This window comes from Sinohyriopsis cumingii, chromosome 1 (genome assembly GCF_028554795.1).
Source record: "Sinohyriopsis cumingii isolate HCF-2022 chromosome 1, ASM2855479v2, whole genome shotgun sequence".
Taxonomy (NCBI): Eukaryota; Metazoa; Mollusca; class Bivalvia; order Unionida; family Unionidae; genus Sinohyriopsis; species Sinohyriopsis cumingii.
This window is the reverse complement of record NC_142961.1, coordinates 84,556,853-84,572,966: the sequence shown is the minus strand read 5'-3', so window position 1 is coordinate 84,572,966 and position 16,114 is coordinate 84,556,853. Positions and strand designations below refer to the sequence as shown.

At 34.7% G+C, this 16,114-nt stretch overlaps 1 protein-coding gene across 1 annotated transcript in view; it reads right to left on the bottom strand.

Moving 5' to 3' along the window:
* LOC149807265 (protein zyg-11 homolog B-like) overlaps window positions 1-16,114 on the bottom strand; it is a 72,708-nt gene that overhangs the window by 35,132 nt on the left and 21,462 nt on the right. Inside the window, exons 6-11 of the mRNA XM_089964194.1 lie at window positions 13,790-13,843; window positions 10,162-10,272; window positions 6,052-6,193; window positions 5,035-5,105; window positions 2,634-2,696; window positions 170-237 (exon numbers count right to left, since the gene is read on the bottom strand). Coding sequence (XP_089820320.1) covers window positions 170-237; window positions 2,634-2,696; window positions 5,035-5,105; window positions 6,052-6,193; window positions 10,162-10,272; window positions 13,790-13,843 — 509 coding nt within the window. The remainder of the gene's footprint in view (window positions 1-169; window positions 238-2,633; window positions 2,697-5,034; window positions 5,106-6,051; window positions 6,194-10,161; window positions 10,273-13,789; window positions 13,844-16,114) is intronic.

Below are 16,114 nucleotides of genomic sequence, written 5' to 3'. Positions count from 1 at the left end.
AAGATATAAATATCTGTCCACCAGTGTTCTACACTAGAAAACATGATCATATACATAAAGTAATGTAAGAACAAAGATGTCCGACACTAAACCTAAATGCTCTGAGTTTTAAGTATCTGTATATCCAAACTATGTAAATGAAATGAGAATAGAAATTGAAGGAACTTACTTCACCAGGAGGAGGAAGTCTGTGCGCATGAGACTTTGACGCAGTGCTTTTACCTCAGCAATATTATTCTGAAACAAATTTTAAACACATAGTAAAACAGAAATTGTTTATCACTTCCAAATAATTGAAAAGCAGAATTAACAACAGCAATAAATTTAAAAAAAAAAAAAAAAAACAGGTAAAAGTGGGCACCATATCGCTCACCTGATATGCATTCAAATAATGAGACAGGTGCCCATGAGGTGAAATCTTCATGTATTTGGTAGAAACTATGGTATTTGACACACTTTTAAACTAAAAGTAATACGAGTTGAACCAGATGGTTAAATGGTTATCTTTTGTGTGAATGTGAAAGGTGTTCATACTAAGATTCTATGTATCACATTCGGTCTGATATAACAAAGTAGTTTGGGACAGAAAGTTGTTCTATGATTTTAGTAACAACTAGCCACACTTGATGGGAGAGGAGTATCATTTAAAGGTTTTTCATCCAGCTGTTATGGTGTTTGTGTGTGTGTGTGTATGTGTGGTTTGGATTTTTACTGCAGCTTTACAATTTTTCAGTCATATTGCAAAGATGTCTGCAGTGTGGCAGTTATAGTGATGTCTAGTACTGGGACATCATGCCGGACATGTAGCATGATGTCCCACACAGTCATATTATCCTGACACCAGGCCGACCAATCCTAACACAAACCACTTAATGCTGAGCTCCAAGCAAAATCAGTTTTCAAAATGGATGCTACGGAGGCAACACTGTTACTTGGTGAGCCACTCCCAACTGTTACGAACACTCCTATCAGCCATTCCAGAGAATTGGTTCCTAATGATGTTAGACATAATTTTGATGGAGTATGTATTAAGAAAGATTCTTACCATGACTGATAAAACTTGGATAATCCATTCTGGGGAGGAGGTTTAAAATAGGTTTTCTACTATTGCTTTGGAAGCCACATGGTTACTAGGGAAGGTAACCCAAAGATATTGGTATGTCATGTCCCAATGAAAATTTCAACTGTGGAAAAAAACTGGCCCAGCCTTTGTTTTAAAAAATTAGACATTGAAACAAGCAGACACATACAGGACATGGGACTATTCCATAAGCTTACATTACAAGAGTTAAGTGTTACCTTTCTAGAGCATGTACCCTTTTACAATTTAGTGCAGTAAAAATTCTGAAATGGTGTACCCAATAGTCAGCAACACCTAAAGTATGATCACAACACGCTGCATGACACACAATGGCACAGTGGTAACTACCCAGAGAAAGATCACACAAAACTGCACGACACCCAATGGCACAGTGAATATTACCTAGAGGATTATCACACCAAGCTGCATGACACCCAACAACACAGCAATAACTACTCAGAGGATGATCACACCAAGCAGCATGACACCCAACAACACAGCAATAACTACTCAGAGGATGATCACACCAAGCAGCATGATACCCAACAACACAGCAATAACTACTCAGAGGATGATCACACCAAGCTGCATGACACCCAACAACACAGCAATAACTACTCAGAGGATGATCACACCAAGCTGCATGACACCCAACAGCACAGCAATAACTACTCAGAGGATAATCACACCAAGCTGCATGACACCCAACAGCACAGCAGTAACTACTCAGAGGATGATAACACCATGCTGCATGACACCCAACACCACAGTGATAACTACCTAGAGGAGGATGTTGTATTTAACTTTTTGACAAATTTATATTTTTACATAGTTATGGGTTCAAGCAATCCAAAATCACATAACAATTTAAAGGATATGTGCGAGCTTTTGCACTATTCTTAGCTGAAAATGTACGCCTAAGTATGCATAATTACATATTAATTTATTTTAAAAAAGTAACATATTACAAAGTGTTCATAAAAAACATCTGAACGAGTATTGTAAGCATCCCTCAAAATAACACATGTTGAAGCTCACTAAAAATACACAAAAGGAGGTGGATCTCCCCAGGGTCACAGTACTAACATACAAATAGGTGAGAGGTAATGTCACACCTGAGGTCATTTTAAACTGCATTGATTTTGCAAAAGCAAACACCCTTAAACACAAAACTTTTTAACCATAGTTATTGAAGCGTGAAGTAGAGGCCACACAGACTCATTTTTTGGTGGATGGATGCTGCACTTACAAAATGGATCTATACATAAAGCTGCATGGACCCGACTACCAAGAGTGCATAAGAAATTGATTTAGATGCAAAACTTAACCAATGTTGAATGGATGGACAGAGTGGCAAAGGTTACACTATATGAACATTCCACACTGGTGACAGAGCATGCATAAAAAAATGAGTGTGTGTGTGATTAGGATTTTTAACATAGCTTTAACAATTTTTCAGTCATATCGCTGCTATATCTGCAGTGTGGCAGTTTAGTGAGACCTATGTGAAAAGGAAAATTGTTCAAAATATGACAGGCAATGAGATACTTACCAGTAATCCCAGAATTTTGGCTTCCACATTAACCCTTGTGTCAACTTCCATTGTACTTACAACCTAATGAAACAAGAATATTAATGAATAAATAGTTTGTTTTTTCATGAATGAACAGTTTTCTCAACAGTTATCATTCATTCTTAATGTGCTTTTCAAATGAAGGGCAGAAACTCTTACAAAAAACTAAATTTTACTAACTCATAAATTGTTTGATAAAGGCCATTTATAAAAGTAAAAAATCAAGAAAACATACTGTTTATACTTGCTTATAAGTCAAGTCCAGCTGCAAACTGCGTAGACCCAGATCTGCCATCGTATAATATGCTGGTAGATCAGAATCTGTGCAGTTTGTTACATAGACCCTGATCAGGATTAGGATCTTTGTTGATTGCAGTTTGACATGACTTATAAGCAAGTACATATGGTAGTTGGCAATCAAAGTTAATTTTGAAGAAATAATGATATAGACAAGTGGCATATATGTTAGCAGACAAAACAGAAAGCACTAAACTGAAAATAAAAGAAATCACAAGTCCCATGAAGTATTTCTGCAGCCCAAAAAGATAAGACCATTTCTTATTTTTAAGTAAGAAGGGCTGAAATCATATCTTGTATTTTGAACAACAAAGATTTTCAAATTGGCTGCTGTGGTGGCCATATTGGTAGCAACAGTGGCATTATTTTTTTTTTGATATAGGTCCAACTTGAAATCATTATAAGTCTTCTGGTGAAAACTTCATGTCAATATGTCCATCCATTTAGTGAAAAAAAGATTTAATGATGGCTACTGTGGCAGCCACATTACATGTAAGATTGGCACTATTTTCAATTCAGACCATAACATGTCTTTTGGTGAAAACTATTTGGTGATGTGGCCATCTATTCAGAAGTAGTAACAATAATAAGATTTTCAAGATGGCCACCAGAAGGAGTAATGATTACATGAGTTTCAATATGGCCACCAGAAGGAGTAATGATTAAAAAAATTTCAATATGGCCACCATAGCGCGATGTAACCTCATTAACATGTGTGGTTCTTGTTCATTAAAGAATTCATGTGAGAACTATCTTTAAGAGGCTCATATTCCAAGTTTAATCAAAAGCAGATCAGAAACATGAACTCTAGAGTAGTAACAGTTTCACCCAATTGGATGCAAGATCACCTCAAGAATATGGTGGAACTTGCTATTATCAAATTTGTCTAAGATCCCTGATGACATAAGCACAAATTCCAAATCTGATAAAAATCAGATGGGAAACATGGCCTAGCTCAGCCAATCAGATGGTGCAAGAAGAACTCATTAATATGCAACGATCTTATATTTAAACTTATCTGATATACTAATGACATAAACCTAAATTCCAAATCTGATCAAAACTGGATCAAAAACATAACCTCAATAATACTAACAAGCAAATGTTGACAGACCAACAATGTATGATGTGCATTTGTGGGATAGGGGACCATCCAGAAATTCACTTGGCCTAAGAGCAAGGAGAACTAAAAACTGCAAGAAAAGTTGCATCGACGAGATTATTTCCTATACTGCATCCAGCTGCAGGACAAAAAGGGCAATAACTCAAACAAAATTTGCAAGAGCAGAGTGATTTGTTAATATTTACAACTTGTGAAGTTGGCCATCAGCATGAACAAATGTCAGCGTGGTCCAATGAAAATTATTCGACAAGTTGCATTCATGTAGCAAATATAAAAGTCTGTGACAAGTTTGGTTGTTGTTGTTGTTGTTGTTGTTGTTGGGTTTAACGCATATTTCAGCACACGATAGGCTATGCATGGCGGCCAGTATTAATGGTGGAGGAAGAACCCGGGAAAACCCCGGGAAGAACCACCGACCCACGAGAAGCTACTGGCAAGCTTTCTCACATACCCACATTGGCTGAATCCTAGACTCGAACGACAAGTTTGGTCTAGTTGTATTTGGGGGATGGGTGGAAGGACAGATGGATAGACTGAAGGACAGACAGACATTCAGATACCTATATGCCCCCACTTTCTATCATTGATGCTTACACCAAAAACATAATACCATTGTTATTGTTGTTGTAGGGTTTAACGTCATTTTTCAGCACAAGATAGGCTATACATGGCAGCCAGTATAACTGGTGGAGGAAGAACCCTGGAAAACCCCGGAAAGAACCACCGACCCAGGAGAAGCTACTGGCAGGTTTTCTCACATACCCACATTAGCCGAGCCTGAGACTCAAACCCACGCAGACAGAGGTGAGATGGCAGTGATCCTTAATGGTCAGCGCTTTAGACCACTCGGCCACAATACCATTGTAAAAGTGATATAAATATGTACTGAGTACGTTTTACAAGTGAGTCAGGTAAGAACAAAATGATGATAATGCTTACATAATTCCAAACAACAATTACCTGCAACATGCTCATGAACAGCTCCAAACCTCCTTCATTCAAAAATGTGTGACATGTAGGGGGCGATTCATCTGGAGAAAAAAAAAAGTAAAAATGTGATCATCATATTTATAATTTTCTATAATCAGAGTCAATAAGAATAAAAGCTTATTAATAAATAAATCATTGTTGCCTAAAATCATTATATTCTTGTCAATATTTCTTTAAATGTTTCAAAATAACAATACAGCAAACGAACTGTAAACTTCAGGTGAAAATTTAGCATCTCAATAAATTTAGCATCTCAATAAAATATGCAATCTTTTCATCTGTCAAATCTAAGGACTTCTAAATTTTCAATGTTGTAAAAGTGGAGCATATTATTAAGCAGACTGCTAACAAAGTACTCTACCCATTTTTAACTTGTTTTTTATCATCTCTAATTATCTGACAAGATTAAAACAGAAAATACAGTCCAAGCAAGGATGTAATTTGTCTAAATAATGTCCTACATTTATGGATTAGACAATATGAAGATGTTCAAAATGTAAAATGCAAAATATTGCAGCATATCTTTAAAATTTAGAGCAAAGAGGATCAGTCTATCTTATAATCATAGTTGATATCACATGTTAAAACAGCATTCAAAGGTATGTTTTAGGACTTATGTTATGAAATGATTTTACACAAACTGTTGTTGTTGTTGTTGAAGGGTTTAACACCATTTTTCAGCACAAGATAGGCTATACATGGCGGCCAGTATAAATGGTGGAGGAAGAACCCAGGAAGAACCATCAACCCACGAGAAGCTACTGGCAAGCTTTCCCACATACCCAAACTGGCCAAACCCGAGACTCGAACCCACGCAGACAGAGGTGAGATGGCGATGTTCCTTAACGGTGAGCACTTTAGACCACTCAGTCACTCAGGGAAAATACACAAACTATAAGATTGCTAATAAAAACAACGAAGTCACTATACAGGCAATCCCTATATCTAGCTATCTGTTATTGGAAGCATGATAGAAAAGATGATTACCAGTCAAGTTCCAGAGTGCGCTGAGTGTAAACTTAAGAGTGATGTCAATCTGCTGATTTTCCATCTTCTGTCTGACAAGCTGAAGCAACTTCTTCATGTAGCGAGATTTGGCACCCAAAGTGGCAGTCTTGTCAGTGGAAATCTGCAGCAAGCAAAATTGAATATGAAGCATTAGTTATGGGTGCATCACAATAAGCCCTGCTCAACATGTGGGCAAACAAAAGTTAGAAGTTGGACATTCAGGGGCCATAACTCATCTAAATTATGTTGTGGAAGCATGAAATCCAACTCCTTAACAGTCTTTTTGTACAAGCAAAATGTAATGTAAAGTTAAGCTGATCAATAAAAACCATAACAATGTCCAAAATGGTTAAGACAAGGTCTAAGAAACAACATTCATATCAAACTGAATGATTCTTCAGTTATACTATTTACAATCAACACCCAATATAAAGATACAAAGTATATAACCAAGGGCCATAACTCTGTCCAAAACTGAATATCCAAAACTTAACCTACGAAAGACACCTTTATGTGGTGTAAGACATGATCTTCTCACCCAGTTAAATTATAATAATTATGTTGAATGGTCCATGGGCTATGATGGCTGCAAGCAATGCTATAAGCCTCTGTATAAAGACAAAAATTTGCTTGATGATCAGCACAAATTTGTCCAAAATGGAATAGATGAGTCTAAACATATAAAAGACACATGAAAGTCTATGACTTACACTCAACAACAGAAGAGAGCCAACAGTTAACAACACTAAGCTAATGTCTTATAGTACAGTACATGTGTATGATTTCTTCCTTAAAATACTGTTCATCAAGCTGCAATATCAATTATTTTCTGACAACCATGGCAATAACACAGTAGCTTAAGATTGGTTTGGTTTTGGAGACATGGTTTGGTGGCACAGCAACACAAGTAGATTATTGGCAACTGGAGTAAATGACAACCCATGATAGCTGACCAGCCTGGTCCAATAGTTGTATTCAAGACTACACCCATTTTGGTCAAGAGTCCAACACACTAACCATTCATAACCACACCCATTTTGGTCAGGAGTCCAACACACTAACCACTGAGCCAATGCAACTCTCCTTAAGACTGTTAAAATTAAACTTAGATCCCATAAATTTGGATTAAGTCATCATTCCAAATGTGAAGCAAACACATGAGCAACTGCACCTTGCTCAGTGCAGTTGGCAAGCAATGTCAAGTCTTGTTTTCTTCAGAGCCCATCAAAGTGTGAAGATACTAACTTTAATAACAACTGAATCACTTCTTTGTCTGAACCTGCCTTATCTAGATGCAACTTAAATCATTAGACTTTACTAAATGGTTCATCAATCAAGAATGATTCATGTTGAATGGAAAATTGTGGTTCATGTGTAAATGAGTGAAAGATTGACCTAACTATCCATGACTTTAAGAATTTTAGACTTGTTTAATTTAAATAAACCCAGGACTATTTACCTGACAAACATTTATGTGTACCAGCAGACTCATTGACATGATATTGGTTCCTTGTTTTGTCTGAAAATCAGTGAAGTGTAAGCTTCAATGCTCTGCAGTAATTAGTGCATGTACCTAGAGTTTCAATCATAACTGTGCTTCAAGCAATACATCTCAATATCTACTCCAGGAACTTCAAAACACAGCTGCTCGGATCATACTTAGAGTACCATGATCAGAGCACACCTCCCCACTGCTCTGTCTCCTACACTGGCTATCTATTCGATCCAGAATCAAACATAAAATTTGTTCTCTGTGCTATGTTTCATTGACAGACTCCAGTCCAACATACCTATCTGACCTCACCCATGTGTACACACCAGCAAGATACTTACGCTCCTCCCTCTGACAATCGTATAATCATTATTTCCACTATGAAAACAAAGTCATATGGATAGCATTCTTTTGCATAACTGGGCCCAGCAACATGGAATGAATTGCCCACTGAACTTAGACACAAAGACACAGTGATCCCATTCAAGAGATCTCTTAAAAATCACTTATTTTGACTGCAAGAACAAACTTAAAGACCTAATAATGTTTCCTACCCTAAATATTTTCAGCATGTTTTTTATGTTTTCAAATTTCATGGTGTTTGTTTTTGTAATCATATCATTATATATGTTTTTTTATGTCATAGGTGTTGTCTAATGTTGTAAAGCGCTTAGAGCTTCTAAAGATTAGGCGCTATACAAAGTCCTCATTATTATTATTATTATTATCTAGTACTGTATATAAGTTGAGGCAAACTGCACACAACAAAACTCCTGATCAGCATAGTATAATGCACTAGAGATCAGGGTCTCTGTTGTTTGTTTTACTGATTACTCCTAACAAACTACACAGATCTAGATCTGCCAGCACAATATCCAATGACAGATCTTCTGTGCAGTTTGCAGTTGGACTCAACTTATAAGTAAGTACATATGGTATTTAGAATGATGTTGTTCAATGAGATTAAGCTGGCATGGATAAAATGAGACATGCTTTCATGAGGATCTACATTTTTGGATAACAGTCGTGCTTCAATGAAGAATCGACCTGAAATAAGTATTATATCTAATTTTCATATACAAGTACAGTTTGGTATTCTTTCTTTCATTTTCAATAATAATAGTGTTCAACATGTTATGCATTTTCTCATTTCTCTCTATCACAACATATTGATTTAAGAAGACAGTGAGTGGAAATTACAGCTACAGGATACTGTATGGATATGTGTGCATTGCAACAAAGTCCTTTATAATTGCTTTTTTAGTTAAAATAAAACAAACACATGTAAAGCTAATACTGTACTACCAGATTAAGAACAGATACTAATTTTAAAAATGGGTTTGTTGATCTCTAGGAATGAAACATGATGACAAACTGAAGGAGAGGATGTTCTTTATATGTGGCTAAAATTCAAGGTTCTAGGCAACAATGCAATTCCCCAAAAATTGGTACCCCAAGTAAATTAGTGTTACTACTGTATTTACTATGATCAGTAGATTAGACAATCATGAGGTGTTATTTTATTTGCAATAAAACCCAAGGTATTCTGAATAAAGTGAGTAGTTGCCTAAACATTGGTCTTGTGATTTTCTATATTTTCAATCCATTCTGTGACCTGTTGAGAATATTTAATGTAAGCTCTTAAAACCTCTTGACTGAAGAAAAAACAAGATGCAACTGCTAACCTTTAATTCTTTTATAAATAAATACTGTATTTGCCAGGACACAAGTTGATACTTTTTATACCAGAAAATCTCAGCTTTGTCTTATACTCTTAATTAATATATTTATGAATTATCACATTCAAATTGCGTTATCATGTCACATGATTTTCATAAGTAAACAAAAGATTCTCTAAAACTATGTGTAAAAAGAATTTTTGTTTTGTGGAGGAGATTGTAAATGAAAAATATGGGACCCGACATGAAGGATTTAAAAATATTTACACGATTATCAGTATTAAATTCACGTACATCAGATTAATTGCACTAAAGCAGCATGCACTAGTAATATAGTTGTTTAAATCTCGATTACATAAATGTGTATTGGAAAGACAAGTTAGAAAATGAATAACCATGACAAAGATATTCCATTGCATTTTTCTTCTTGTACCTCATGATCAAATAAAATATGCCCAATATCAGAGACAAAGAGAAAACAAAACTGTAAAATATATTAGCATCAGTGATGCATTTTCCCTATTGCCTGTAACCTGAAATAGGATATAGTTACTCAAGTTTTATTCAAACAGTGTAGTGAATTTTATCCTATCTGTAACTCAGTAAATTTTCAGGTCACTGTCATTAAATGAAGTTAAAATTACCTAATTCAATTCAAATAATTTACATGAAAATGAATTAGGTACCTTCAGCTACATTAAATGATGCTGACCTTGAAGATTTACAGAAAGAATAAAATTTGTGATGCAGTCTTGAATGAACTATAGTCAAAAGACACGGCTGAGGTTTTGATCTGGATATGTCTTATACTCAGCACTGACTTATATGGATGAAGAATGGAAAATTTACAAAATTTGCAAATTTGACTTATAATCTGCATTGATTTGAAGGTCCGCATATATGGTAGGTGTTGCTTACCTTAGCTGCAAGAATTGAACATATAGCCACAGACATCCTGTTCATTGAAGGATCATCAAAGGTACATAGACACTCCATTACCAGCTTAGCACAACGATAACGGTCAAACATCTGTACAATAAAAAGCATATCAATAAATTCACACTGACCATCTCCTATGACCAAGTAATCTACTGGCTTGAATATGCAAAGGTTGTCAACATAAGCCGGAAGCCTGCATTTTATTTTACATGAATTGCTGCCTAAAATTCCAAAATTTTGAAAAAGTTTATCTTAAACATTTTACAATACATCGCCAATTGCACTGGAGACCATCAAACCAATTAAGAATAGCATCTTCTTCTGTCTGATACTGATAGTTCTATGCCTAGAAGATGCTTGCTTTTTAAAATTTGGCATTAATGAAAGAACTTGCCTGACAATTGATTCAATATACATCAAAGAGAACCATAAAACTGTTGCTATGTATGCTTAATTTGTATTATTTGTTGGCTTTTCTTAATGATTAAATGTTATATACATTTGTATTTTGTACCTGACTTTGTCCAAAATCAAGTTCACTGTATAGATGACCAGGGACATTTCTTTAACAAACAACATAATACAAGGCTAAAATGTTCTCTATGATTGTGGATTAAATATTCAGATCATTATTAACGGAAACATCTTTACCCGAATTTGAGTTTAAAGATACAGTTTTGATTCTGAACTCAGAATCTTCTAGAATGGTAAATTCCATTAAGTGCCAGTATTTTCAGAATATGGTAATTGAGACAACTGTTAAGTAGAGTGTACATAATCTTGTTTATCTCAAAATTACTCATTCTTGCCTTAACCTCTGAAGCAGAATCAATCATATTGTTGTGTCCCATTTTTCATTTGGAAGGATTTATTTATTCAAGCTATTATTCACCGAAATAAAATATTCTTGGACTGGAACATTAATAATTATAGTGAATTCAGACAAGGACATTGCTGAATTACATGATTATGACACACCAAAAGACTGTTAGCACACTGTCACAATCCAGGCCACCAGCACATTAGAACATTAGAAACTAGTGATGTTTAAATTAATTAGGCCACAATTCAGATACCAATTTTAACCATTTTTCTTAATAAACTGAGACGAATATTCATTTGTGTATTAAAATTAACATCATAAAACAGAATAATTAACATCACAAAACATATAATTAGCATTATAAAACACTGAATAATTAACATCATAAAACACAGAATAATTAACAATAACTTCTAATGTATTCTTTAACATGCTATAAATGCAGTGCTTCCCTTATGCACATCTGTGCATCAGACATAAAAGTCTGAAAAGTCTCATGCACATTTTTGTTGCTGTGTATTTTAGTTAAAGTAGTTTGACAAGAAGCCAAAGTCTTCTGAATACATTTCTTAGTGCAATTTCATAATTAGGCCTACAAGGGAAAATATGGGACTTGCTTTTTAACATGCATGATCTCAATCAAGTTCAGTCTCTTAATGTTGTAGCTTTTTTTCATGAATAAGTGAACCCATCATGTACATGGCCAGAACAAGATGCCTTCACTTGTTGATACACCAACACCATTTCAGTTTATGAGGGGGAAAAGCAAGACCTCCTTAACTTCCTTCAGTGGCACTGACCCCAAGAACAACCAGAGAGAAGTTTTGCCTCTTGCTCAACCCACTCCCCACTTGCAACTTTTCCAACATCTTCTGCTAATGTATTTGTTACTGAGATCCCCGAGCATAGGGTCTCTTGAAAAGAATACAATTGCCCCTGTCAAAATAAAGTAACTGAAGGGCAAAGTCAGATTCATTTTTTTTTTCTATTCCCAATAACAGTGGCCGTATCTAATGGCAGACTGGTATCATTTGTACAAGTTATATAATCTAATTTTGGAATTTATGGTACAGCAATACTCTAAAGGTTATATCATACAGCAGCAAGTAAAGTGCCTTGCCAAAAGACACAGCAAGGTAGACAATTCAGGGTGATATGATGATTGGAACCACTGACCCACAATTAAACCTATGTACAAATTTAAAGGGTTTACAAAAGAATATTTTCTGTCAAACTTAACCAAATTCTGTTCATCAATGTTTGAGAAAAAAAATTTTTTTAAAAACAAAATTTGTCTATTTTTAGAAACAGACTCTGCTTAACTCATTCGGCCCCAGAGGTTTTTGTCGTTTTCGCCTGAAATGTGCATAGGAAAGACATTTGGGGGGCTATTTCTGAATACATTGTAATACATCGGCTTTCAACTGATGTTCCATGAGATGAATGCCTAGTTGTAATAGAAACATCATTTTCCATTGGTTATTATGCTTGCGCATGAGCAGAAAGGTAAAAGTTGGAGTTTTTTGTTTTTTGCATAATGGACCCATCATTTTCGTATGGAAACCGCTCTTTATTCCAAATGCCCACCTTATCCTAGTTTTTGCAAAGGATCACCTGTCTTTGTGCAGTTAAGACTGGTCTGCCTTACATCTGAGGCCAAAAGGTCTAAAATCCGGAGACAAAATCGCATTCCGACCACAAGCGAATTTTGGGTGGGAAAAAAACCGGGTCCAAAAAATGAGGTTTTTCCCCCTGTATTTTGTAGTGCAACTAGAACTTCCAGATTATTTGGTATCATTTTAGAGCTATATCTGTCTGCTTTTTTTGTATTACCACCCACATTGGTGTATCTTAAATGATCTTGATGCTGCAGAGCTCGGAAATAGGGTACAGCCTCATCACGCCTACAGACGAGATCGGGGCTGAATCGGTTAAGGCAGACTGACACATTTATACTATAGTTTCTCTATGAGCAATTTTTGAGAATTCATTTAAAATGTTTTCTAATTTTTACTGATGGTATGTATATCTAATGGAGGACTGACATTGCTTTCTTCAAATCTGAAATGCCGTTATGCCATGATGCTTTGTCAAATTTGGTCAAAATCTGCTAAGCAGTTTCTGAGATCAGATCATTTATAAGGTTTTTCTCATTTTTCATCACTAGCGGCTACATTTGACAGCAGCCAAGGATCATGTACACAGGGATGCAAGACCTCTATTGCAGGGTACTTTCTGTCAAAATTGGTAAATTCTGTCAAGCAGTTTTTGAGAAGTTCTTTAAAGGATATTTATAATTTTACTATTAGTAACTGTTGACAGACAACTGGGCTATATCATAAGCCCACTTGGCCTTATGGTTAGGCACACTAAAAATAGCTCTAATCCATTTTTATTTACCAGTTTCTTGGTCATACCGTGTTTCATCCTTTCATAACAGTCCTCACAGAATGCATTTTACAGACCACATGCCAATCACTAAACGAGTTACTTCTTGTTGTAACTGACAATGAAACAAAATCATAAAGTTTGCTCTTTGACAAAGCAAGTTTATGTTCAGATATTTAGAGAGACATTTGTAATCTTCATTATGGTATTACAAGCAAAATGATGTCATGTTTGCATGTCAGTTGAAAGTTAATTCTTGAAATTATTAACTAGTCTACATTGTCTGAAAAGAGAAAATGGTAAACTGTATCTAACAAAAAGGAAATAACTCTTTATAAACTATTCAAAAGAACTTAACTCGTGTTTTGCCTGTTGGATCACATAATGGGAACTTACCACATCTTGTAGAATCCTATCACTGCACAGGGTCAGCAATGCATTCTTCTGAAGCTGAAAAGGGAATGGTATATCCATTGATAAATACAGTAGCTTAAAGGTGAACTGGTCATGTTAAACTCATGCTGGTGTACAGTGTTACCAAGTGAAGTTCAGTGACATATGGTGTAATTTTGGCAATGTAACTATTAACACCGACACCACTCAAAAACACATGCAAAACTGCAGTGAATTTGACAACTTTGTTAATTACTTTGCATATTTTACTCTCCCCATAAGGATTCTCAGCATGATGCAAACTCAATATCAACCACAGTCTAACAGCATAATGCAACATAAGCCAAGCTATATATACCGTTTCCTTGATAACTCATGAACCAGCTTATAATGCTGTGAAGTCATCAATCCCATTTTTTTTAACTGGAAAATATTCACAAAATTATTACCTATTTGTTTAATGTGAAGTAAATCGCAATATAAATTGGTAAATGAAGCCTATATTGATTATCATCAAAAATGGTGCTTAAGTATCATGAAATTTGCAACTTTTAATAAACATTCATAAATTTTTTGTTCAATTTTCTTTCTTAACAACATCCTCAGTACACTGGAAATAATATTTGATGAAATGTTTATCAACAAAAATGTTATTAATGCCTACAACAATTTAATAAATAAATACCAATAAAGTAAGTTTTGTCAAGTAAAATTTGTGCCTTATTTCTGTCTTTGAATTTAGTTTCAGTGCAATTATCTTATATGTAATATGCCTTTTTGTATCCAAACAGGAATAATGTCATTCTTTTAGCACATCTATGTCCACAAGCATATCTGTAACAAACTAATTAAAAATCACCTTGTTTGATCTCCGACTTGCAGAAGTGTTTGTTGTACTCCTACACTCATTTACAAGAAGACAGCATTTGCATTATCATATTAATTACGTCCTTTTATGAATTCAAATAAAGTGGGCAAAATAAAAGAGAAGTTTACATGCATGCACATCCTACTTGCATGAGCTAACAGTCACGATGATTTGTCAGGTCAACTCATTTCAAATGATCAATTGAACAGTTATAAATATTTTATTGTGTAAGTAATATAATTAAACTACCTTCAATCAGCCTACTCACTGACATGTGAGCAAAGATAAGAAAGCAACCAAACAAAATCAGTACATGATAAATAAAAATCATTATGGAAAAGAGAGTTCCTGAGATTTTTGTTAACTTAAAATTCCTGAACTGGCACTCAGCGATTTTTTTTCAAAGAATGAAAAGCTTCCATATTACTACCAATGAAATCAAAGCATCTCTATTTTATGAATGTAAAAAAACAAGTTTGATCACTGAAAGTTGTTTAACAAAATAAACTGGTTTTTAAGAAAAGGAATCTTGTTTTGTTGTGAATCAACAACAGTATGTGATGGTTTTTAAAACATCTTGGAATAATGTTGTTAATCATCTTTCGGGGGGCTGGGAATCTAAATAAAGGTAATTACACAAGAAAGTGAACAACTTTATCAGAAAAATTTATCTATTGATAATTATTCCTAATGTGATTATAACATGAGAATTCAGCCACTGAATAGCTCTTTCCCTCCCCCAACATCCCATGTTTTCTCAATGTCCTGCAGGGACGACATCCCGAGCTTAATTTTCTGAATTCCCTCAGAAACGCGCACATAATAAACTAGGGCATGGTGTATTTAGTACCCATGTATAACTGTGTAACTAACTGTAAATCAGTGGTAGCTACAGAACCTAACTGGGCAATGTTACCAGTGACATAAAACTTGGATCTGAACCAAATGCAAAATAAATGCAAATGAAATGCAGAACAACTACCAATGAAATGATCATTATTGCAATATGAAGGAGAACATGAATGTAAAACACAGAAATTAACTATAAACAAAAACAAAATGAAATATTTGCATTTCATGAATAGATTTAAAATCTATTTATCTGTATTTTAGATTCCCAATAGACTAGCATGGCTGAAAACCATTCTGTATGACAATGTATAATCAAATTCTTTATTCTTTACAAAAAATGTTCAATTTTTAACTACTTACAAGCCATGAAATTGTTCTAGCAAATGCCATTGCAATGAAGACATCATTACCTATAGATTGTACAGCACAATTTTTATCTAACAAAATTTATTAAAATAAGAAATAAAATATTCAGCAAGAATACTTTTGCATTTACAGCAGTTGCAGTTGCATCATAAACTCAATCATTTCTTTTGAATTTCATGCATTTTCTGTTATATTTAAGCACACAAATAAGACAGGATATCAAAGCAATATTCTTTCCACTG